A 27,581-nucleotide genomic window follows, 5' to 3' on the forward strand; every position below is an offset into this window, starting at 1 on the left:
TTTATATTCTCTCAGGTTTTCTTAAATCTGCTTTAGCTTCCCAAATCTGTCTGTGAATTTGCTTTTGTTTCAAATACAGGGAACATATTGAAGGAAGTTGTATTTCTTGGAGATTTGTAATCAAAATGCAAAACTATGTTCCATCTGGCAGCAATATGTAAAAGTCATTGTATTATGAAAACGTGACAGACATGAATTCATCCACCATCTGCAAGCTTCCATGCAGAACCAGTGAACTTTGTGGCTATTTATTCATCCTTAAAATGCTGTTGCTATATAGAGCCTTTCTTGTCTTACTCGGTATCCTGAAAATTGAGGCGGCTGGGTTTTTTTCTCTTGCCATCTTTGGTTCAGTCTGGTCTATTAATAGTTCTTGCTGCCTAAATCAGTATACTTTTTTGCTTTTAACAATAGACAGAGGCACCTAAATTTTATCTGATAACACTTTGATAAGACTATAATTGTGGTTGCTTTCAACATTTATGTTTGCAAACTTGAATTTTGGTATTGCAATGTTATTACATGGTCTGAGTACCACTTATAATTCTACACTAGTTTCCATAAAATACAGAAAGAATTTATCTAATGTTTTTAAGAGGGAAATAGTAAATTATGCAACTATTATACCAATCTTTGTACTTATTTTTTCACAAAAATATCCTGTAAAGTAATAATTATCAATGAATCTACTTTTAAAACTGTCCGACTTGTTCATAGCCCTTATGAATTTAAAGAAACCAATGAGACTCTCTTTCCTGTAATATACTTTTATTTTAAAATTTTCAGTTGCCAGAAAAAAAATAGTTATTTGACAACGTATGTGATAAGTGAATATAAGAAATGTTATGAACACAGAGGAGAAAAAATTAAACTGTTGCTCAGAACTATGATTAGATGAGATATTTTCTTTCTTTACAAATGGTTATTGACATATACATACTGTTGATGTTAACATTTTTCCTCTGAGAGAGGCATTTACTCACATTCTTCCTTATTGTGGCATCCGACGCCAAAGAAACAAAGAAGGTAAAGGAATTTATTTGAATTTTTGGACAAGTTGACTGAGTTTCAGTATCAATTACCTTCTTATTTCTATCCAGGGATTACAGAAAATAATTTGTTTCATTAAATACCGTGTAGCTCATAGAAGTGTTAACTAGCATTCTCTTTCTCACATCTACTTTTTGAAAAAGAAGGAAGTAGAAAGAAAGCAGGAAAAAGTCTATAAAAACTACATCGTTTCTGAAAGCATTTCCTTTACTAGTGTGTCAAGTTTGGGCTCTGTAGATTTTGGTTGGGATTTCACTTGCTAACTTTACATGTCTTAAAGCAGAACATCTTGAGTGATTCTTATGATTTATTTTTGACATCTATTTTATAATGAAATTAATTCCCTCAGGACAGGACTGTCTTTCCTTTGACTGGTAAGAGACTCTAGGGTGGTGAGTTCATAATTGATACCTAGGGAGATATGTATATTCTGTCACTGTTTTCTTTGAGGGACCAAAGTAAGTTTCTCTGAATAAATCTGATAAAGAAATGCCTGGATATTTTTGACCAAAAAAAAAAAAAAGCATACTAGTCTTAATCAGAAAATCTGAATTATTTTACTTTTTCACACTCAAGTTGGCTGAAAAAAATTATCTAATGGTTCCAACCCTGAAAGTGAGTGTGTGAATTACATGCCCTATATGTATCTTACAGCTGTGAAATGTGGATCCCTAGCTCCCCAATAACATTTTTGAGCCTATAGTCCAATTAAATTTTTGTAAGAATAATGTCAAAAACTCTTCTCTTATGATCTAATATGTCCACACCTGACACCAAGGTGATGCAACTCAGCTGCAGTATCATCAGCATAGCCAGTATCTACCAGAGAGCAAGAAGATAACAAAAATGCTGGAGGAGATGCAAAATCAAAATGCCTTGACATTATCATTGTCTTTGAAAGGCAGTGTTGCTAACTGAATGGAGGCTGGAAGATGGTGTCTGCAAGCAAACCCCTTTTATAGTGCAGTGGTTAGACTACCAACCATTGAACGATATGACATAAAACTCATATCATTATGCAACAAAATATTACAAATTTAATGCAAAGATATAGAAAATTATATTCTGACTATTCAGAATAGATTAGAAAAATCAATATGCCAGCTGATGTAGTTCATTTCAAATTTCCATCAAAAGACAGACTTCACTTATAAACTCTTTCTTTGTATTCAGGAGATTAGAACTAGTGTCCTCCAGTGTTTTAAAAATACTGAAAATGATACTGCTAATTTTAATTCCTTTAGCTCCCAAGAAACACTCTCTCATATGAGATAAAACACATCCCTTTAAAATTACAAAAATGATTTGACTTGTATATTGACCAAAATGCATGCTATATATATGCACTGTTGGAAGTGACTTAATATTGCACTGTAATTGCTGATGTGATGTGTTGATGGGGAGGTACAGAGACAAAGCAAACAATCGATGTCCCATTTATTATTTAAATCAGTTAACTTTTATACAGTTTAGTTTGTTCAGGGTACATGCTCACAACAAGTAATTGGATAGCTCAGTCTCTGCACGCATCTAATGTCTCCAGTTCATTGGACCTGATGTTCTGTCCACGCGACCTGAAATCATTCTTGGCATACAAAGCCCTTCCTAATTAATCTGCCTTTAGGGGCTTTCCGAAATCTGCAGGTGTACCTTTATCTCTAGTTTCTCACAGCTTTCTTACTATAAACATATTATGTTCTCAAACCATATAACTAGACACACAGCTAACAAGTATAAACATCACATATTTTCACACAGTCTATAAGTATAAACATTGCACCGCTTGTCACTTCTAAAATCATGGCAAGCAAGGCCTACAGAGTGCAGAAAAAATTGTTCAGAGAAATCTCTCTGTTCCGGCCACAGTGATGAACAAATAGAGACTATTCATTTCCAAAGATGGGTGCCTCTCCAACTCAAGTTACTTGAGTTGCATCTGTGTTAAAGTTTTACCAGTTTTATCAGTAGCCTCAAAACCCAGAACAGTTATATTAAACCCCTAAGTTTCAGGTAAGCAATCCTGATACTGGAGTTAATGTTCTGAAATCTGAATATGTTAAATTGAACCTGGGCTTGGGAACTCTGATTCCTGTATGAACTGATGAGGCTCTACATCTTTTTGTTGCAGTCCAAAGACAACTGAAAAGGGAACAAGTTGCTGCTTCTACCTTTTCTTGCTAATGCTCCAAGCATAAATTTTCAGTGAGCTGTTCAATTCAGCAATTAGTTATTTGCCTTTCCATGAACTTTTAAAATCTATTAGTTTCTGTGGTAATTGATACTGAGTTCTATTTTTTATCATCTATTTTGTTAAAGAGTTGTAGGATGACAGTATCCAAAAGGTCATGTAGCTTTTAAAGAAATTACACTCTGGAACAGTTTAAGAAAATATTCCAAAATCATGCGTTCTGTAAAGAACCACCAGCTGCCAATGCATCCTTAATTTATTTGCTGCAATTTTTAAAGGCACGTAATGGAAAATTTTTAGTACAGTAGACATCAGAAATTTTAGGTCTTTGTAACAAAAAAAATAATAAAAAAGCCCCCAAACCACATTTGAGCTAGCATATTCTAGGATATAGCTTTATAGACTCTTTGAGGAATTATCCTCCCTTTGTCACTCTTGCCCATTGCTTTGTCTGTGGCAGGTTTTTCTATAGTGAGGGCAATGATACTTCTTTTCCCTTTCCTCTTCCATCATTTTTGTGGAAAACACTGCAACAGTTTTACATTTATGCTTCCTACCTTGAAGCTAGCACTTGACAGCAGAGAAATAACACGGACTTCATCAAACAGGAATGACAGGCAGCTGAGGTAAAATTGCTAAGCAGGATGTGGCAAAAAGTTTTAAGATTATCTAAAGAATGCTCATAAGATCTTGCAAGATACAGTTCACAGTAACTTCACTTTATCCCATCATGGTACATTTTTCTGGGTAAAATAACATGTATGTGTCAAATTAATGAGGCACACATTGATGGTAGAAGCATAGCAATAGCATGAAAGCAATAGGATTAAGAGGTCTTCAATGGAGTATTGGCACAGCGTAGGTGTTTTCCAGAACATAAGCCTTTGTTTTGAACAAAGTTTAAAAGTTCAGTTGAAATCATGGCTTTAATCATATGCTTAAAATGTAACCCCTAATGAAAGATACTGCTACTAAGAGGACAAATATATTTGTCTTTATTTTCACTAGAGAAAAGAAAACAATAATACCTTCTCTTTACAATGCTGAAGTTTGGGTACAGGAATTAAGTCACTAGGTACAAGGCGAAACAAAGAGTACAAAACAGGAGAAAAAAACCAATTAGAATAATATGATCTGTTCCACTTGTAGAAAGAATAAAATATCACAGGACTACATTAATGTTAGTAAAGTTATTGAAATAAATAGTAGTATATGTCTCATTTTTCTGGTGGATGCTACCGCCAGTAAGAACATACTAAGGAATACTTATAAAACGAAGACTAAGCAGAGAATTATAAGAAGTCTAAAAAAGTATTCCTAATAGAATATTTTATATACATTATTTAATTTCCCCAAGACACAAATACTCAGATAAATTGGACATTATAAGATAAATGTACATTCAACACTTTTTTAAAGCAATATTAGCCATTCAGGTGTTCACAGAGCTCTGACACTTTAATTTTTTGTTCTGCATTCCATTCTCTACCTCATAAAGGGAAGCTTATGCAGGTGGTTATTCCAGTACTGATATTTAGATCTCTCTAGAAACATTTAAAACACAGACCTGGATACACTTGTAATATACTGCTGCATTTTTTTTTCACATATGATTCTCTTAGGGCATGTAGATGTAAATGAATAAATGAAGTCAGTGCAACATCTGAATTACATAACTTAAATGTCTCAGATTTTTCCTCACTTTTATTTTTTAAATGTAGGCTGTTATCAACTGCATATTTAAAAACATATCTGTTTCTACGTCACTTTTATCAAGTGTTATATATGGCCTTGTCTCTTATTTACTTACACTTTTGGAAATTTGAGACGTCTTATTTTACAAACTTTTTGCTTGTACCTTGTTTAAAGAACTGTGGATAATTTTGTATCCTCTTGGGTGTGCTGATTTAGCTGCAAAGAAAGTTAAGTATTGCCAGATTGTATTGCTATTGCTCTGGTGTGTTTCATCTGCACTTTTATAATGTACCTGAGTTTAAATGACAATGCAGCAGGCCAGAAAAATAGTGCAAGAAAAGATTTCTTTGAGAAATATTTATTCAAGAATATTTATTCCAGAATAGTCACCTTATCTGGGAAATTTGTAGCAAGAAACTTCTGTCTTCATAGTTGGACTATTTGCTATGACACATTCTGATTCTGGTGACAACATTAATCATAAAGACATACAGTCTTGCAGTTTTGCTTTGGAATGCACTGTATAAACTTAAAGTAGCCAGGATAGGTTTTCAAGTGACATTAAATTTTCTTTCTCTGGTTCTCCCAAATTTTACATCTATTCATGCTATCTTTAAAAATATCTTTACTGCTTTGCTGTATATAAGTACAAAACTCTTGCAGCTGTCAATAATATCTCATAAAATATTTACATCTGTATTAGCATTATATATAACTCTAAAATACAATTTAAGAGAAACAATGTCCTTAGAAACAATAAAATCAAAAGCCCTTCTCTTTAAATTTACCTTTTAAATGTAAGCCTTTAAAAAAAAAAAAAATCAATGTTCTTGTAGAGAGAATATTTCCGCGGTTGATATTTCTACTGTCGCACAGTAAAGAATCCCTGTACTTCAATTCACCCAATTCTGTATGGAGTCAAAATAATTTGTAGCCTTGCAGTAGTATTTAAATAAAAGAAAACATCAATATTAAATATGTTCTTTAATCTATGCAGGATTTATATTAAGCTCTGAGACTCTTTCTCTCATTCCATTATTATTGAAGGCTTAATTAAGACATTATAATAAAGACTATAATCTGTTTAGTTACAAGACACTTTGGACTAATGTGATACTTCCTCTAAACATTCCACCCTGGGGAAAGGTAGCAAGGAGCCTGCTATTTAGAATAGTTAAAAAAAAAAGCCTCTTGGTTGTTTTTAAGTGGCAAAGAATGACAACAGGAATAAAGGAAGTAAGAGCAGTCTAACTGGGAATGCAGGTAAGCAATTTGGGGTTTTGCAGAGAGGCAACACGTGGAAGAAGAAAGGACTCATTATAAGTCGCCTTTCTGTGCCAAAATGCTTAGCTATCTTTTTGTTGTGGTTAGAGACTTCCAGCTACTTTAACCTAGTTTTTGTTGTGCAGTAAACGGTTCAATATTCCACAATTGGTTTATTTTCAGTGAGAGTGTGTTTAAAGTAGCTGTTGAATCACAAACTGTTGTTGATAAAATAGCAACTGGGAAGTGGGAAGCTAGGCAAGAATAACCTTTCTTTTTGTATCCTTTCTCTTTGCTTTCTTAAAAAACCCACAACAAACACAAATATAATTATTCATATTCAAAGCAGTGTTGTCTTGTTTTGACATCCGTTTACTCTTACTCACTTTTAAAATATATTTTTAAAAGGTGGCTATGTCAAAAGTTTTACTTTTCTTCCACAAACATAGAATTAAAAGAAGAAAAGAATTAAAATAAATGGAAATGCGCTCAAAAAGCCATAAAACACCTCAGGGTATACATTATTAGCAGCCTAATGTGTTGAAAGCACTTTTCCATTTGGTTGTCTTGCTTCATAAAGTGCCATAGACAGCAAGTGCACTCAAGTAGTGCACAGATTATATTTGCCTGAGGAAGAGAATGGAATCAGAGAAAGAGTCAGAGGTGTAGGGGAGAAGAGAGGAATTTCAGTCATTCCAGGACAGGTTTAAGAGGTTAGAACAAACAAGCCCCAACAGGCAAAACAACAAATGACCACTAAGCTGCAGAGGAAATGAGCCCCATATACTCTGGACATGCCACTACTCTGCTAACAAAAGGTATGAAACTATGTGACAATTTTCTTACCTCCTGAAAATAGCTGGGGTAAAGTGGCAGACATCTGGGGGGAAAGTCTGAAATGTCTGAAATTATAGCTGTGCTGATCACCTGTGTGGGCACCAACAGGATTGCAAGGTTGTTTTGTTGAGGTTTTTTTCACCAGTTTGTTTATTTCAGAGAATGAGATAATTACATTCAAAATTTGATTAAAAGAGGTAATTTCATTGAGGTCGTGAAGTCAAGCTTGAAAAATTGAGAATGAAGCACCTTGTTTCATTCTCATTTCCCAATGCATGATACTCCTTATTGACTTACTGCACTGAGAAATTATAAATTTCCTATGGAAATCTTACTTTCTTGAACTCGTTATAATGGCTGTTTCTGCTTTTCTCTTTTTTTTTTCTTTTCTTTTTTTTTTTTTTTTAATTTTAAAACACTTTTTAACAACTTTACAGGCTAAAAAAAGGTATTTTCCTAATTGTACCAGTCAGGAACTGTAGTACAGTGAATCAAAGGAAAATTTTCTTTGGTGAATTTATGTAATCCCTTGATACAACTTTTGGCCTAAATCTGTAAAACAATTCTATGTTGCTCCATCTCTTTCTGAAATCAAACCTGCAATCCTTTACTATATGAAATGATGTCTCAGAAGGTATTAATCACATATATTTGATTGATATTAAAATGACTATACATTTTTATATTTGATGCATGTAATCAATTTTTTATTCCCAAATTTTGCTTTTCTTATGAGCCAGTTATCAGTTATGCTTGGGTAGTTTGTCAAGAGAGCACTCTATGTGCTAAACAGTACACAAAGGGATCCTGAATTCTATTTTGATATGAGACCTCCTGTGATAGTAAAGGTCGTCACTAATTTTTAGATACAGAGAATGAAGAAATCATAAAATACCACTGGAAAGGAGGCAACCAGGTAGTTAAAGAATGCCTGTTCATCTCACCTGTGACTACTTAATGGTTCAGTGTCATAAAATACAACATAAAATGCAACCAGGGAAAAATTTAAAGTGTGTTAATTCTTATGGTTACTTTTAGCTGTATTAGCAGAAAGATGATGTAATAATGCGAATACAGAATTTAGCTCGTTAACAAAATAAATTCCAATTTTCTTCTTAAGGCTACATTTTAAATGTCATGAAGAAAACCTTATTTATATTTCTAATTACTGGTGTTCTACTGCTCTTCCAGTGTGATGCATTAAACCCACAAAGATGAGTAAAAAGTGGTTTTGCAGCCCATTGTGTCCATTATACACTGACAATTCAAATAACAATATAAAGTAATTTTTTTCTCTAGATCGAATTCTTCAGAGGTAGATTTAAATGTGTGCAACTAACCTACGTAGATGTGATTTATTTGCATGTTTCATAGGTTTTCTGTTTGTACAGGTGAGGAATCTTAATAAAAAAGCAGAATAAAATAGTATATGTCCAAATTCCAAAAATGTTTATAAGTCTGTTGGTGAATGATCACACAAACTTGTGGTTTTTTCTGGGGAAAAAATTGTTACTTGCTTCTCAGAATATATTGTTTTCACTGTATTTATTTCCTAAGGCCAATTTTAAGGTAATAAAAAGGGTGAAAAACTTCCTATGGTGTGTCAACATGCTGAGGCTTCTCACATAATTCAGTTGCTTTAACATTGTCAGAGGAGTTTCAGCCGTTCTTTTTTCTGGTATCTGATTGCCAAGGAACTTGACTTCTCTTTTTATACCTACTTGCTTGTAAAAACATAGGAATTCAATCTAATTTAACTAAAGTAAATTAGCTAACTAACAGCTAATTAGCTAACAAACAGCTGTTTGTCCCTAAAAAGCAAGATCCTCTCCACCCAAATTCCCTATGTAGTAAAGGGATATTAAAAAGATGTCTTTAAAACTTGAAGGAAGTGAACCAGTCCTCCTAATACTGGCAGTTACTTCTACCCCATTAACTATATAAAGAATGCAGATATCTCCAGAGGGTAATTCCATCTCCTGGAATTAAGTACCTACCTCTCTCACTTCTAATAGGAAATGGCAAGAGGGTACTTTAGCATAACAGCCTACAGGTTGGAAGAGTCACCCTGACATGAGAGACAGGATTGCTCCGTGCTAGTCAGCCTGCAGCCCGGTACCATCTGTCTCACACTGGTGAAAGGATGTCCAGAGTCAGAGTAGGGCTGAGGCTCTGCTCCCCCTTCCAGAGACTGTTCTCTGTGCTATCCATACAGCTACATGTAATGTTCATGCCAATGCTGTTGACAGGAGACAAGAGCCTCAGTCATACTGTCTGGTAGGATTCATCCAGCTGGAGTATAGCTTAAGTGCAGTAGATAAATGCTTATCTCCTGCAGCCTGAGTACTGTATCTCCCACACCATGGTGGGGTACTCTGGTATTACCTACTGTGACCAAATTGGACACAGACACTCTGCTCCCTATACTACAGTGTAGCTTTTATTTTGTTTACAGATATTTAACCCAATTTATTTCACTAATTTAGTAAACAGTGAAATCCCACAAACAGTTGTTTTAGCATGACTGAAAGGCGAGGAACATAGGGTGGGTATACAAGAAGGAAGAGAAAAGTCAACATGAATTTCTTCAGCCAAGTTTTCCATGAAAGAGGAAGATCAGCAAAAACAGGCCTCATGTAGATGTCTTCAGCTTAGCAGCTGGGGATTTTCCATGTTTGCGAATGTTGTAGTCAGATAAGCCTTCTTTACGCTTTTCCTTTCTTCTATCTTTGTTTGCAATTCCCAAAAGTTTTAAAAACTAATGAGAATGTCTTTCAGGTTTTAAGATCAAATCCATGCTTCTTGAGCTGCTCTCACTTTGTAGGAAGTGTTCTGCACCATTTTGGAGTGCTGAGACTTCTTAATTTGTGACATAATTTATGTGAAAAAATAGCCCACATTGCTTTGGGGAAGCCAGATTGATGTAAAATATTTGAGTTTTTTTCTGGTTTGGTTTTGTTTTGGTTTTTTGTTTTTTCTTTATTAGCAATGGACTTAATCATTGCTGAATAAAGAGTGTAAATAAAAACATTTTTTGCTTTTCTCTTCATGTTTGCTTTCCCATTCATTGTGGCTGCTGTTTTCACTTCCCAGGTGCAGATATACCTGGGGAAAATTATAGCCTTACTACAGCATTATTATTGTATGGGGAAAATACAAGTTTTACTGGACATTTCTATATATATTTGCTTAATATTTCTTCACTGGAATACCAGCCTATGGCTACTGTTTAGATTTAGAAGAACTCCTAGTATCCATTGCATTGAATGCAGACACCTGTTTTACTGTCTCAGATACCCTTTTTCCTGCGTTAATGTTATTAGTCACTTGCATGAATTATTCTGAGGGATTGCAAAGATTTTTTTCTTTTCATGAGATACTCCAGATGTCTTCCAAGAAAGTAATGAAGTTTATTATTGTAAGAGGAGCCATGGAAATGCAAATGCAAATATGAAGTAAATCTCAAAGGGCATTTGCTTTATTAAATTATGTACAAGTGACCAATGACTACACACGCGTCTGTGCTTTCACCTCTAAATATTTTTATAAGATGCATTTGTTAGATGGAGTGAATATATTATTTTAGCCACTTGTTTTGTTCTTTGCCAAACAGAAAAACACAGGCACCTACTCATAAACTTATATTTTAATAGTGTGTGCATTCTATTTAAATGTTTATCTCATTTTGTAACAGTAGCAATATTAATTTTAAAGGATTTCCTTTTTTTACATTAGAAATAGAGTAGTTTCCAAGAGGATATAAGTCCTTAGGCTGACATAACCCCTATGGAGTCGTGGAGCTAACATTCTTTTTCAGTTCCTCCTTAAATAATTGATAAATCATAGTGTTTATGCATGTTTGATACCAGAAATATTTCCTTGACCAGATTAACATAAACGGGTCTTTATATTGCTGTATAAACTATAAATTTTAAAATATTATAGCAAGAAAAATCCTAAGAGGCTGTTGACAAGCTGTTTTAAACAGATTATTTTTAAAGTTATTTGCTTAATTAGATAGTCAGTATACCTCTCCAGACTATTTAGCAATGTATGCCTGCACCTTAATTAAGCTAGCTGCTCTTGCTGCAGCGCTATGAATATTAGCACATTCATTTACCAAACAGTTACAGAATTCAGGAAAATATTGTATGCAATCTGAATAAAAAAAGAATAGTCTCTGTTGTTCAAATAGCAACTAGAACTATCTAGAACATCTAGGCTTGCAGATGGTTCTATCAGTAAATTAATTTTCCATTTACGTAACTGGATAGGTTGCAGGCCAATCCTGGCTTAGAGCAATTATAGCTGTCTGACTTCTATTTAATCTTCTGATCCAAACCCCACTTTTTAAATTCATAGAAAAAATCCCAACAAATCACATCTTATGCATTTTATGCTTATATATTTTTAAACCCTACAGACAGCCTCACAGAAACTTCCCACTTGCTCCTGGTTATAACACCATACATTATTTACAATGGGGTGACTTAGAAGGCAGTTTGCATCTTGACTAGGTGATCAGCAAATTATAAAAAATTCAACTGGCCACATTGCTGGTCTCTGTAGCTCCGCTGGCCATGTTGGTTTTATGTTGGCAAGCTACAACTCTAAAGCATGTTTTTTTTTGCTTTAGACTTGAATAGATGAAAAACTTCAGCTCCAGAAACATTACCCTGTCAGCTGAAAAAAATCTTACTTTTTTTGCGGGTTGGTGTCTTCTATCCCAAGCATTAGAAGATAAGAAAGTAAGATGCATACTCTAGTAGTCCACTGGAAAGAAAATAAAGTGCAAAAAGGGAAACGGCTAAATGACGAACTCTTTATTATCCCAAAACAGAGGAAATAAATAGCAGAGTAGAATTTGTAACTAAGAATGGGCTTTGGAAGTATCCCTTGACAATGCAGAACCAGAATGTGGTAGGACTAGATGAGATTTCCTCGGTTGGGAAGCTATAAGAGTGAAAATAAATAGTTTTTACATACATCAGTGATAACAGAGAGACCAGGAAAAGGATTGGTTCACTGCATACTGAAAAGAAAATTATTGGTAAATAATGGCAAGAAAGTCAAGGTATTGAATACTCTTTTAGATCAGTATTTACTCAGAAGGTCATTTGTAAAACAGATGATTGTCACCATTCATAAATGTGACACAATTTTGAATAAAGTCAGAACATGTTAGAGACCAGAGAGCGTACTAGGTATACATTAATGTGAAGCATCTTAGATTTACACATTCTCTATAATTCTAACTACGTCCTAATTACACTACTTATAACCTACAAACGATTGAGCTTCTGTTGTAAATCCATTTGCTGAGTACAGGAAGTTTCTAAATGACATAAATAGTAGTAAAGCAGAAGTTACAAGTTTTTTGTGGCATAGAACAACCCGTGCATAGCATTTCAGGGTACAAAGTGTCTTTATATAGCTTTATTTCATTACTATTTTTTTCGACCATGACCAGCTCCAAACTAAATCTTTTGCAAATAGTGTGTTAATACCCACCTAATTACTGCTAAGAACAGTCAGTACTCATAGTGAAGGAGTAATTATATATTTGATGTAGGAATTACTGCCTTCATTCATCTTCAGGATTTTCTTCTTCTAGGGCTTTGAGCTTATGCTCTCACAGCAGCCTTCATCGTTATGAATAGGCATATTATTCAGATACTTAGTTGCTTTGTTCAGTTTAATTTCTTAATACACCATTTTGATATATATTGCTATTTTAAGTGATGCCACAATGGTGTCAAGATTATACCATTAATTCCCACATTGTGGCAATATATAATAACGAAACCACATACAATTTTACTTATTATGGAGCATCTGGTTTTGTTACAGCTTGACATATACATTTCACTTGTTGTAAATTATGACTTTCCTATTCTACTCATACCACTGTCTTCATCATTATACCTCTGTTGAATAAGTTCTTTCCTGATTTTTCTTTTAACTGTAGTGCTGGAGTAATTTTCTGAGCATGCGTGTGGACGCCTTTTTCTTTCAGGAAAGATAATGTCCCTGAATAATAACTAGAACTTCACTAGAGTAATAAGAGAAAACACTGGGGAAAAAAATTAATATTTTTTTAATTGATTCCAGTAATTTTGGTGTCAAAAGGATGATTCTTCCTTTTTATATTGCTTTTATTGTTGAAACTTACAGAAACTTACAGAAACTGATACATGTTGGTATCTTGAAAATATGGAATACAATGATTTGCATTTATTAGTTCATAACATCATAGAATCTTGGAATGCCAGGTTCTAAGAGTACCTCAAAGATCATCTGGTCCAGCCTTTCTTGGCAAAGGAATAGTCTGGACAACATGGCCCAACCTCTCCCTGGAGAGGTTATTCCAGTGACTGTTTGTTCTCGTTGTGAAAAATTTTCCTCGTGTTTTTAATTGGAATCTCCCCAGGAGTATCTTGTACCCATTACCCTTGTCTTTCTCCTGTGACTCCTTGTAAAAAGAGAATTTCCCATCTTCTTTTTAGTCACCCTTTAAACACCGTATCATGGTGATAAGGCCTCCCCTAAGCCTTCTTTTTTCAAGACTGAACAAACCCGGTTCTTTTAGCTTTTCCTCATATGGCAGGCTTCCCAGTCTTTTGATCATCTTTGTGGCCCTTCTATGGACCCTCTTTGAATTGTTTGAACTACAGCAAAAATCTCTACTTTTGACTAAACAATCTCCTTTACTGCTGAAATTAAATTAGGGAGGGAGTTTTTGCACTTTCAATGAAAGATCTTAAAAATGTTTCTTGAACTTTATATACTATGTGACATCTCTCATACAAAAATATGTAATTTTAAACGGATTTGAAATTTGTTTTTAACTCTTTTTTTGTTGAAAAATGATTTTCAAGTGTTATGTTTAGGGTGGTAAAATGCAGTGAAATCCATCGTTGCCTCATAGGCAAATCTTAAATGCATACTAAAAGAAAGAGTAATCTTTAAATTTACTTGTAATATCATCAGTACCTGTCTTTACCATTCTTAATGCAAATAAATTGGCAATTTATGAGAGGTTGGAGAAAATTCTGTTGATTTTTAACTCTTATAACCTCCTCCTATTTAAGGATTATGAGGTCATATCTAAAGCAAGAAAAAAATACCATCTATTGCTACTGTGTCCCTTTAACAATATTGTAAAAATTTAAATAGTCCTCAGATGTACTTCAGTATGTAGCACATTTAAAGAAGAGGAAATAGGAAAAAAAAAGTCTAAGCTTGAAAATTAATTGGTTTGTGCAAAAAATTGTACCCTACCCTTTTTTATCCCTTTACATCTTCTACTCCTTGGCCTGCCTTTCAGCCATGGTCCCACAGCTACACAGCTCTTTATACTTGCATATTGATCAGTATTTGATCATTTCTTTAAAGAAATACTAGAAGATACTGAGAAAACCCATATTTACCAGAACTTTTGCATACTATTTTATAATGAATTCTTAGTTATGAGGTGAAATTGGAGATAAATAACTGTATTCTTTAGAAGGGAACGAATTTCAAAACTTTTCAAGCTAATGGCTCAGCAGCATGTTAAGAGAAAGAAGGTTAAGGGGACTCCAGTCTTTCCTATTCATGGCAGTGTAGAAGCTTTATTGCAAAAGAATTTCTCATTGAGAACCAGCTCAGAGTATAAATGAATAGTGCTAGAGTGAGTCTGTGATTAATCTGAATGCAGAGTACACTGAGACCCATTCTGCATAAGGAGGAGGGACCAGATGTATTTTACAAAATATGAGGACATGACCTTTAAATATACAAGCATTACAAAGTAATTTTGTAGTGTTTCAAGTGAAATTTAAAATCATCAGTTATATAGATGAATGGGAATCTTTCAGCAGAAACAGCTACTGAAAAACTCAGTATCTTTTTTATCTTATCTCACAGTGACATAATATATTTCTTTTTTGTGTGTGTGTCACATTTAGCAATTGTGTTAATACCTAGTTCATTATCATGTGAACCTAATGTCTCAACAGCTTTTTATATTATGTCAACCAAATTATTTAACTAATGTAATATCAGTTGATTTTTTTAGCTTACAAGCAGTTTGTTACCTGGTGCTGTCAGCCAAATTGTCTCATAAATATTGCTGTTCTTCCTGAGAGTTCCAAAAGAATAAAAGTGTGTAATTCTTTTAGACAGAATAAGTGAAATGTGACACAATATAATAAAGACTAGGTGTCTCTATAATTTTATTTTTAATCCACTCAGACTAAAGTAAACAAATGGGTTGATGGTGGGGTGGAAGAAGATATAATACCCATAAAGACTACAAAAAGCCTCTTTAGATTCATTGCTTCAGGTAAAGGTATTTGTCTATAGCACTGGCAACTGGCCACTTTATTGAAGTTTGCCAGCAGGAATTCATTTAGGCTGGTATGCTATGGTGTAAGTATTAAATGTATTTTAAAAATCACTGTCTACGTTTCTATGGGGCATTAGGTTCTATCAAGAGGGGTAATTGTCTCATATGTTATATATAATTGTATATAATATAATTGTACGAAATTCATGTCTTCTGCCATTTAGCTACCCCTTTTGTCATATTAAATGCCAGAGTGTGAACTGCAAATGTTATCATCTGTACCAAAGTGAGGAGTGCTGAAATAATGCAAACTTGGCAAACTGTGAACTCTTCATGGGCAAGGTCAGAAGCCTGCTGATAGACTGAGAGCATAGGAACAAAGTTTAGCTGCACTCTTCAACAACCTGCCTCATTCTGTTTCAGCCCAGAGTGAAAAGACCAAGTTGGAAACAGCAACCTAAAAGGCAAGGAGCCATGTGACTGAGTAAAGAAGCAGGTCAAAAGATGTGAATAGGACTTTTAGGAGGAAGGAATAAAAGGAGAGTAATGAGCTTCAACAAAAAGATCATATACAGAGCAAACCAATGATGAAAATATAAGTTCTGTTATGAGGTATTTTTCTTCCAACACCTGCTAATGGTTCAAGTAGAAACTTTAGCTGGGAACCACAGCTAGAGGAGTCTCAATCCCAATCTTAAACTGAATTTGTAGGAGTCACGGTTTGCCGTTCACTTCCAAAGAAGGCTGAGGAGGGAGGAAGATATCTCAGCTGGAGCATACCTGCTAGTTAAATCTCTTAAGAAGCTGGTAGAGATATTACGTGAGAAAGCTTTGAGACACAGTGAAATCTGGAATCATAGGGTGTGGAGAAGATATTTGGCAACAAGCCAGAAAGATCCACAGTAGCCCCTACTGTGAATGAGGAAAACCTAGCTAACAGGACATTTCTACTTACAGGTCTTCTTCATAGGGAAATGATCCCTTCTCAGGCAGTGATGCATTACAATGCTGCCTGCAGAAGCTGAGGTTTCAAGCCTAATGACAGAGTGGATTAAACATAAAATGAAGGCCTGGCAGGCGGGAAAAGCTGTGAGATTAATGATGATCCTTCCCTTGAGGAAGAGATGTATTGGTCATGAGTGACTCATTCCTGTGTGTGATGAAAACATCAGTCTAGTATTGACCTAATACTGTGGGAAGTCTTCTGTCTCCCAGGAGCTTAAATCTGAGGGATATTGCCAAAGCCATCTAGTCAAATGACAGTTAGCTGGGACTGCTCATTCATGCAGGCATGACTGATTTCAGTGTCACTCTAAGCAGATAAAAAGTGACTATGAGACTCTTAGAGGAAGGCTAAAGGGGTCAGAGCTGTTGTAATGTGCTAGTAAGTCCTCCTGGTCATTCAGGAAAAATGTGTCCTACAGTGCTCATATGCAGAAATAGTGTCACTAAAGAGGGCTTTGCCTTCTTTGACAATAGCATGAACTTGCAAGTAAATACAGGGTGAAATGGAACTGGCTTAGCCTGAAGCAAAGAATAGTGTTTCAACTTTAGAAAAGCTACACAAAGGGCGGGCAGTTTCTTCTTTGTTTCTGTGATGGATTACATGAGAAGTAATGGGATTAAACTGCAACTGGAAAGAGTCTGGTTTGATAAAAGGAGAACTTCCAATGCTAAGAGCTGTATTTGCTAATAGATTGACTCATAAGGCATTAAGAGTGTCATCATGTCAAGACTGTACAAATGGGTTGGACAACAAGCTTTGTTCTATTGAGTTACTTTTCAGCCATATGTTTCTGTTCTTTTGTATTATCATAAAATGAACAAATTCATATCAGTGTTTGCAACTCAATTCAGAAATACTACAATAAGACAAACCATGGCTAAATTAGATTAAAGTTTTTACCCTGTTCCTTTGGCATTCTGTGAAAACTTCTAAAAGTAAATACTATATACTAGTTATTATATTGTCTAAATTTTATGTTGTAATGAAATTGTAAGTGAAACGTAAAATTGAAATTGGACTTATCTACATTATTTAATTTTCTTGAGAAATCAGACAGTATGAAAACTGAAGTTTTAAACCAGGAGACATTTAGATCAATTTTTAACAATTTAATGATCTTGTTTCTACTGGAAGAATAACATGGGGTTCCTTATTCTGCAGTAATAACTTGGGAAGAGAAGGCCTAGGGGCTGCAGACCTGCTAATCAAACATCTAGTTATAATTTAAAAAATATTATCTAGGAAAATCTGGAAGTTGTATTTCAGATGGAAGTCCTTGCTATCTTGAAAGACTGGATAGTTAGTTGCTACTTACAGTAGGAGGGAATCTATGGATATGTTTTTTAACAAGAAGCAAAATGGATGTTAAATATTGCAGGATTAAATGAAGTCATTCATCTGTTAAGCAAAAAAAAAACCATAACAATTTTTTTTTTTTTAATTTGAGTAAAATTGTAGTATTCAGATGGATTTCCATTGTAATCTGTTTATCTTTGGTGGATAGTAAAGTTGTTTTAAATTGCAAATGAAAAGATACTCAAGAGGAATATATATCACTATTTTGTGAGTAGATGTTTTACTTATTATTACCTACACCAGCTTTTTTACTCTTAGTGTGACTGATACTTCAGTAATCATACTTTAGTGAACAACCACTATTATGATATAAACCACAATTATCCAGTTGCATTTCATTATCTGAAGCAATGATTACAGTATCTCCTTCTGGGTCAGGTTTTTGTTGTTGTTGTTGTTTGGGGTTTTTTTGGTTTTGTTTTTTTTGTGTTTGTTTGTTTGGGTTTTGCTTTTGGGTTTTTTTCATATCTTTTAAATTCTTATTGTTCACAGTCCTTCTAACACATCTTCAGTAGAGAGACATATGTTTCTTACTTTCAGATGGGACCATAATAGCTTTTTCAGGTACTGGCTTTAATTCATTTTCATTGTCTCTAATAATATGCATGTTGCTGTTCGTATTTTATTTATCAAGATTCACTGTTTTAAAACTATGTTGTTTGTAGCACATGTATCTTTTTTAAAGAGGCACAATAGCAATATTGTCATTAAGGTAGCATCCAAATTTAGGAATGGATGTTAAATATTGCAGGATTAAATGAAGTCATTCATCTGTTAAGCAAAGAAAAACATAACACTTTTTCTTTTTTTAATTTGAGTAAAATTAATTGCAGTTCTATTATGGGAACATCACAGTTGTGTGAAGGTTAAATTTTGTGCTTTTGTCCTGAGGGCTCCCACTATACTTTCATGTAATAGTCACAAATCTGGTATTTCTTTCTGATATCCATCCATCACTGCTGTGCTCAGAGTGTTCAATGCATCACTGAATCCTTTTTAATAAGAAAGGAAAGTTTTGATAGTCTGCAGGTTTGTGATCACAGTTCAGATTTGTGCTTTGATAGTGCTTGTATGTGCCATAAATTGATAATAACTCTCAATATCCAAATATTTTCTTTCCGTACATCAGTTCAAAACCACTGTTAGGAATGATTTGTATTCATCTGCTTCCATTTTTGGGGGACCATTCCTGAGTTTTACTAGACATATTTTGTTATCTCCAAAAGTATTTATCAAACACTTGTATTGAAACTCAACAAAAAATGGAAGTTCTCTGTGTACTTTGTACAACTGGCTAATAAAAAGTCAGTAGAATTTAAAAGGAACCTGGTAGAATTATAGGACTGCTTTCCAGATGAGACCCCAAGACTATCCTAGGCCTCTTTTCCTCTACTTATATGTAGGATTCAAAGGAAACGTAGATTAAGATGATCCATGAGAATGTTAAGTGCTAATACTGAACCAGAATAAAGATCTATCTAGTTATCTGTCTGGTGATAGCAAAAGAATAGTTATATTTCCCTTTGTCTTTCCAGCCATCTGCTACTTTGGGACTTCTTCAGCAGATTAGGGACTTCCTGAATTATATCTACTGTGTCTCAATTGTCTATAAACTTCAAAAATATTTGATCTCTTTCTGTAATTTTTTGACTCCTAAGAGAGATTTTTTAATGTTAATTATATAAGCTGAAACATATCATCTTGGATCTCACTTTTGTTCCCATCTAGAAACCATGGTGAGAATGATTCAGCCTGCAGGTATCTACAGGAACAAACTCTAAAGCAGAGGTCATGCTTGTGCTTATGCATTATTCAGTGTTGAATCAAGCCTCTCCTCTATATAAATGTTCACATATTCTGTTTTTTTCCTCTTTCTTTCTTCAAGGAACTTGTTGCTGAGTTCCTTCGGCCTGACTTTATTTGCAATGCAGTGTGTCTAGTCTTGAGAAAAATCCAAGTTAGATGTGAAAATACTAGAAATTATGAAAGTATGCCAAACTTTCTACCCTTTGAATGATTTATTTGGTAAAATATGATCAACACACATCACACAATGGCATCATCCCTGGTGGGTCAGGAAGCAGACATGAATATTACATTAAATACTTCCTATGCTCCCATATTTTCCAGAACACATTGACTGATCACTTTGCATATGCTAGCTTACATGCGTTTTTAGCTTAAACTGTAAAACCTACTACAGCTTGTAAAATCTGCATCAAGAACTCCTATGTTTAGTCTATAGGAAGTTATACATATATTGGAATGCATTCACCAATATATGATGCTTTTTGTGTGAACTGTTGCATGCTTCTTCTCTGATTCCCTGTTTCTTTCAATGCACACATACTGTTGGGTAATAGCATTTCAAGACTTTATCATGACTTATTGCATCGAGCAAACACAGGCCTAGCAAGGAGAGAAACTAAGACTAGCTAACTAATAATTTTCAGTGTTAGTTTTGTACTCTTTCTTAGTCATTAACATAAGATTATCACAGTATGGATTTATGTTTTCTTCCAAATTGCTCCAGATTGTAATGATCCTGCTTCCTGTTTGTGATCACTTAACATCCCAATGGTACAAACTCTATTCTTGCTTTAATGCATGAGATGAAGAACTGGCTAATGAATTCACATTCTTGTCAAGCTATTACATTTTAATTAGCTGTTAATGAATGTAAATCAGCAATTGTGTAATGCAAACAATTCATGAAGAAGGCTGCAGAGTCTAAATTGTTTGGGGAAATCCGTCTATACTTGGCTAGCAAAAATTAAAATAATAAAGGGTTCTTTTTTAAGTGAAAAATTTCTGAGACCTGGAAAGTTACATGATATATACAGACTGTAAGAAAATGATAGATCAAATCATATGCGAAAATGTGGAAGAATCTTGTTTACCGCCTAAGTCAGCAAAATAATGAACAGGAGCTGGTGCCCACTCATTCCATATTTTGCCCTTCAGTCTTGGCTGTTCCTGTAGGTACTCCAAGGGAATGGTCTCTGTCAGGAACTCTGTCCTAGCAACGAACACCTACTATATTGTTTCTTGCAGACAACCAACTGTGATACCTGAGACTCACATGGTCATTAATCATCTTTTCCATTATCATATTAGAACTGTGAGTCTCATTTACAATACAGTTTATCCGGAAATAGGGTTGAAGTAAGCATGGTATACATAGAGTTTTCAAATATCTGATTGATTCTATTTAAGTTTTTTAAGACTGGAAAACCCTGGAATAAGTGCTCTTATCCCTTGATCTTACTACTCTTAAGTGTCCGTAGTGCTCATTGAAAGGCACATTTCCTCATCATCTCATGAGAATCCTGTGATTGTGTTGGAATAGCAAATTTCATTAATACAAATAGGTAAAAAAGGTCAAACAAACCCCCAATAAATAGTAGTTTTCAAATTACACTTTAAAATCCTCCTACGGAAACTGAAAATAGTTATTGCAGTGTTATTTGCTCAAAGGTCTGATATAGTATCTCTCAGAGGAATGAACAATTCAGTTCTGCTTTAACCAAATGTGGAAGTTTAAAATCCAGCTTTTATGAGCTTAATCAGCTTCATTCCAGCAGAGGGCAACAGTAATAGGCTACAATTCATACAGAAAAATAATAGTGTGGAACACCATTCTTCTGCATTCCTGCTTCTCTGTCATAAAGGCTTTTAAATAATAAAAATTAAAAAACCTAAACATTTGCAATTGCTGTGCTCACTGGAAGCCAAAGCCTGCTCATTTGAATACCTGCTGAGAAGGGATGTTTTCATTTATTTCTTCTGCAGAACAAGTACAGCCATCACTGTGAAAACCGTCCATCTGTGATTGCAACATCTAGTACACAAACATTACTGAATTTGGCCATGGTCCTCTCTATGTTCCACTTCTTGTCATCTCCCTGACCAGTATTCTAATTTTTCATGTCTATGATGTCCAAACATATTGTCCAGCTGAATTTTTGGAACATATATAGTCAAATCTATTTGTACTGTCCACAATCAGTTATGCTTCAAACCAATCCTCTGTGATATCTTTCACTAAAATATATGTTTCCCATCCCTGGAAGTGTTGGATGGAGCTCTGAACAACCTGGTCTAGTGAAAGGTGTCCCTGCCCATGGTAGGAGACTTAGACCTAGATGATCTTTACTGTCTCTTCCAATTCTATGAACAATTCTATGATTCTATGATTTCATTATTTGTATTGTATCAACAACACTTGCCTATTTGGTAGTCAGATTCAAGATACTGCAGAGACCTTTTTTTTGACACCTTCTTTCTTTTCCCATGTCGAGGTGATCACCAGATCTAAATTACTTTCTCTATGGTATTTTTAGATTTTTTTTTCCCTAATTTGCATTCATGGAAGTTGAACCAGAATAGAATATCACCCCTCAGCACCTGTTTTTTTAGCAGGAAGTAGAAGCAGACAGTTCTTGCAGCTTACATAATGCTTCCTCTATCTTTGCTTCAGAACAGAATTTCTTTTCTAGCTTCTTCTTTTGTCTCCTTTTGTGCCATTTCTGATTTTTAATTACTCTGGAGAAACACATCTAAACACATATTTCTAAAGAATATTAAGAATATTCTCAGAGTGCCTGTTATTTTTTTTAATTATTTTTTTTTAGTATGGTATCTGCCAGTGTATTTTATTTAAAAATATTGCCTGCATGTATGTTTGAAGTGTATTCTACTCATGTCCTCTGATGAAAAGAATATTATTCATGCACATGAGTTACCTGAAGAAGCATTTCTCTTTTAGATAATCCATCAAGTAAGAGAAGATTTTTTTCCCTCTTTTAATTTATGAAAAATGTTTACATTTAGGTTTTAATTCTTAAGGATTTTAGATCTGCATCTTGTAGATTAAATTTTACTCAACGTTCATTGTAGCATTCTGGGAAGAACACTGTTGGCTAATGTTTTTCTTTCTGTGTGTTGCCTAACTGTAAAACTTTTTTTTCCTGTAATGTCCAATATTTATGCATGTGAATGATAAACATTTAAGTGGTCCTAAAACTAATTGCATTTAACAATTCTCAGCTCTGGGTTGACTTGAACAACTATACTGGAGTTTGCAAACTATAACAGAATGAACAATAATGTGTTTCAGGAAATCATCACCATATTACCTGAAAGATAAAGATAGTTGTTTGAATTAATCAAAGTAACAACAATTAAGACAACTATGTAATGTTGGTGCCTAGATCATACTTTAGAAAATTAGCTGGAAATTTTTGAATGAGAAAATGATGTTCCAATTACGCATTTGCATTTCACAGGAACATTCAAAGTACACAAAGCTCCTAATGTACTTTATATCTGTTTAAAAGAATTAGTCTCTATGTGTGAAGTAAACAAAAATACTCCTGAATTATTTAATATGTAACTGTAATTTGCTATTTAATAGATATTTTCACCATTTTGTTTAGAATAGTAAAATCTCTTGACAGTGTTCTTTCATAACTTAAAATTTTCAGGGTATTTGTCTTTGCTTAAACTAGATGAAAATAAACAGTTTTGACAAGAATTTTAATAGTTTCTACTAACACAAACAGGGATTTATCACGCTAGAGTAGTTAATGTTTGATTTAGGAATAAATCCCAAAAGCCTTCAAATAAGTTTTTCCTATTAAAAAAGGGGGGTTCAACTGCCTTTTCTTTTAAAAATTCATGTAAGATAGTTGGTATCTTATAAATATAAATTAATTTTATACTATTTCTTTGGCCACTGAATGTCTTAGCTCCTCTAGTGCTTCCCCTTAACTAACACTGAAGAAAGGAGGAAGCTGACGCTGATGTAAATGCAAGAAGGAAGGATGGAAATGTACTTCTGACACTTTTGATTCAAGATACATTTGAAAAACAACTGCAATTGCTTGCCAGGATGTTCTTGACAGTGAGAATTATCCTTTGATAGCAGAACTGTGGGATGTCAGTGGCAGACTCGCTCAGTATTTGCATGAGAAATGCGAAGAACTTGCCACTGCAGCAAACATAGAGTGGTTTTGAAGTCTGCAAAACAGTGTCACTCACATCTCTGCATATAGTTTTTGGAGGATGATATTGTAAACACTGGAGGAAATTCAATGATGATTCTTCTTTTCTTCTAAGAAGATGTTGTACCTTGGTTGAAGCAGTGTAAATGTTTTACTGTGATTTCCTGGCTTTTTGGATTATTCAGGTATATTCTATATAGATTCCTATTTGGCAATGTCTTTAAATATGTGTTCTAGTCATTTACCCATAACTAAAAAAAAAACTTTGTTAAAAATTAACATAAGAGAGCAAAAAATGAATTCTAGATATTAAGCATCTGTCACGAATGCACACTGTAGATTTACTAGGTTTGGTCAAAAGCTTTCAGGGTTTATGCATAAATTAAAGAAGAACACATTTGTTTTAGTAATGGTGGAAGTGGGTATGTTCCACACATAATTTTCTTTGTATTGGACACTTTTCTGTCAGAAAGCTGGCAATGTTTATTTAGAAGGAGCTCATGAACTGCAGAGCTAAATACAAACTTCTCATGAATCAGGTATCTCAGAGTGGTTTTCTCTTTACTTTTTACTTGGAGCTGTTGTTGAATGTTGAACGTTTAAGAAGAATTACTTGAACAATTATTGCAACTGATTCTGCATACTTGATTTTGCACATAGGATAAAACGGTAGAGTAAGGGATGTTTGCAAGTCTGTTCCAGCCCAAATTTTCATCATTCTTTAAGGAAAAAAAAATTTCTTAAAGCTTGGTGACTTCAGTGGTTGGCAGTAAGTTGCTGTGAATTACTTTTATTTACAGTTAAATATTCCAGTTTATTTTATAGCTTCTTATCTGAGAAAAAATAAAAAGACATATTGTTATAGAATTCAAATAATTTTGCATGTATTTGCCTCTCCTGTAAAATCCAGCAATTTTTTTGCATGTAGTCTCCTCTCATGTGTTCTGAGCATCAGACTGAACCACAAAATAACCCCAGAAATGTCCCATTATTCACATGAGCTTGTAAAAAATTTCAGTCCCTTTACTGCAGGAGATTTTATTTTCTTTTTTACATGCATAATTTGGAAGGGAGTGTCTGATATATCCAATGTTTTGGTTTTGGTTTATCTGCTAGTGACTGAGTATTAATCTATTTCTTTATTCATTTTTATAGATTAAAAAAATCAACAGGAATTTTCCCGTAAACCAGCAGGTAAGAAAAAGAAAGGTTGGGGTTGTTTGAGTTATAATTCTAATTCTCATTTGAACTATATTTAATTGTGTGGTATCTGTGCATTATTCTAAGAGAAGAATTCTCAGTAGATTTTCTTTAAAGAGTTCCTCACTGTTTTTATATTCTAAAGTCAAAGGGAACTGGAGTGTTTTGTCAAAGTAAGAACACACCTAATCTTTTCAAAATCTATTTAATAAATATATATATATATATATATACACAATTTTCTTCATCTTACCAATTTTACTATAAAAGAGGAGTGGGATTGTTATGCTTTACAGAATTAGACAGAATCCTTCAAGGTTCCAAAATTCTAAAAATGTATGGGTTTTCAGTGGGGTTTTTTTTTGCCTTGAATAGAGATCGTTTCTTGTACAATGCCTCATGAACACAATTGCTGCTATTCTCCACAGCTGTGTATCCAGGGATTGGATCTATGGGATGGAGGGATAGATCTTTTTGTTTTGAGAAATCTGTTCTTCCCACAGTTTCTTTTAAGGAAGCAAACCTACAGGCAGCTTGAAGTTCAAGGCTGAAATTGTGAGGTTCTAGTTGCTAGAGACCATAGTAAGAATCGACAACAGCCACACCTCCTCGAAAGGATCAACATATCATTTAGAAAACTATGTAAATAAAATATGAGTAAAAATATTCAAGGTAAAGCTCAGTACACTGTAAAGTTAATTAAGTATGCGTGTGTTGTGTATCACAACTATTATATAATGGTGATTTCATTTTAAGGTGATAAGGAGAAACAGAGAAATCTGATTTATAAGAAGGAAAAAATTACTTCCTTGCAGAAGGAGAGAAATTTGCATAGGACTGAGCTGTAAACCTGCCTTCAAGAAGACAGAGGAAGAAAAGTGCTTTCACCTCCATTACACCATACCTTTCAGTTAGTCAACATATTTCTCAGTATCCTGTCTCTGGTTCAACTTTATTACTATGGAATTGTTCTGAGTGTAACTCACAAGGGAGGTAGATACTACTATTTTGTTTTCTGTTTTCTTAATGAGAAGGTCCACAAATCATAGTATTTAGCCACAATAACAATAATACAAATACTACTATTAATAACAATATGGGTGAATATAAACAAAGCTACAATAATTGAAGATAACACTTGCATTTGGGCATTTTCAGAATAGTTCCTATAACATCAGTTGCTGACAGTGGCAAAGAAATGCTCCTATCTCAAAAAAAGGAAGAAAACAATGGCTAGTTAACAAAAAGCCATTAACTAGCTCCATTTTCACTCTTACCCTGAACTTACCTCTTTGCTTTTATTACTGTAAAAAAAAAAAAAAAAAGGCAACAAAATATGAACAACAGTTATAATGTCCCAGCAGTCTAACATATAATTCAGGGATCTTTTCTGTTTTGGAACCCTTGGCATGTGGGGTCAGTAAGGCATTTTCCTCTTCACTAGAATTCCAGTGGAAAGCAAAAGTAACTTTTGTAGCTTGAATAGCTTGTTGATCATATTACCTGTTAGGGCAGCCTGCAATATAATTCATTCTTTTCTAATCAGCACCAATGATTATATTCCAAAAGAATTACCATAGAGCATTTCAAGAAACTCAGCCAAAAGATCAAACTGAAAAGAGAGAGGCTGATTTTGATGTACAGTGAGACTGGTAAGGTCTTGATGCCCATCAAATACTGGAGATGAAAAAGGTTTATTGATCTTTAGGGAACATTAAATTCAAAACCAGACTCCCTTTTGGGCATATCTTATGTAAAGAGGGTTGCAGTTTTTATCATAGAAGGAGCTAGGAAATATCACCTAATTTAAGTTAAATAGTGTTTCTGAATAGAGTCAGAAAAGGCTACACAAATGTAAGGTTAATTTCTGTCTTCTGATGTGCAGCAAACATTAATATGGTATGGAGGGAAAGAACAAGACTTTTTACTTATATCAAGACATCATTATTTATCTAAAAGTTAAATTATCATCTTGAATACATTTATCATCTTGATTTTTTTTAATAAAATATATTTTTGTCTAAGAGGTTGAACAGCTAGTTTTAACTTCTTTCTGCAAACATATCAGGAGCTGTTTTCATTCTCTTCTGCTTTAAAAAAAAAGCGTGCATATTCAGTTTCACTTAACAAATACCCATTTTTTTTTAATGAGCACTAACAGGGTAATTCAGGATTATTTCCACTTATAATTTTTTTATATGTAAGGCTTGACATGCACACAGGTAACACCAGACACCAGGCTGTGGCTAAAGTTGAGAACTCTGCAATGTAGCTGGCAGAGAAGGCAAAGGCAGAAACCTGGTTTTCTGCTTTCACATGCACAATAAAACCCCAGGCTGAGTTCTCCCCCTGTGCTTTATGGCCTGCCTGGCTGCCCTGAGGGGGCCTCCAGGTGTGTCTGTGAGAATTTTATCACTTGTAGTAAGGGAGTTACTCTCCAGACATATAAAGAGAACATACACCGCAACCTGAATGAGAATAAATTCCTTCCCATGTAAAACCTTTTCCCTGGCAAAAGTTTCCTTGAACAGTTGATAAGCTCCCCCTCCTAACTATTTTTTCCAAAGGTCTTCTGCTCCTAGAATATACCTATGTGCATTTTAATTATTAGATAGAGGGGAAAGCAGTTATCAAACTAGCGTCAAGGAACCA

At 34.2% G+C, this 27,581-nt stretch overlaps 1 protein-coding gene across 4 annotated transcripts in view; it reads left to right on the forward strand.

Annotated features, from left to right (window-relative positions):
- Nucleotides 1-27,581, forward strand: part of SNTG1 (syntrophin gamma 1) — a 342,205-nt gene that overhangs the window by 244,798 nt on the left and 69,826 nt on the right. For all 4 annotated transcript variants that reach the window (XM_027638780.1, XM_027638782.1, XM_027638783.1 and 1 more), the window contains one exon: nucleotides 24,885-24,923. In XM_027638780.1, coding sequence (XP_027494581.1) covers nucleotides 24,885-24,923 — 39 coding nt within the window. The remainder of the gene's footprint in view (nucleotides 1-24,884; nucleotides 24,924-27,581) is intronic.

Source organism: Corapipo altera, unplaced genomic scaffold (genome assembly GCF_003945725.1).
Source record: "Corapipo altera isolate COAL_440 unplaced genomic scaffold, ASM394572v1 49, whole genome shotgun sequence".
In the NCBI taxonomy this organism is placed as follows: Eukaryota; Metazoa; Chordata; class Aves; order Passeriformes; family Pipridae; genus Corapipo; species Corapipo altera.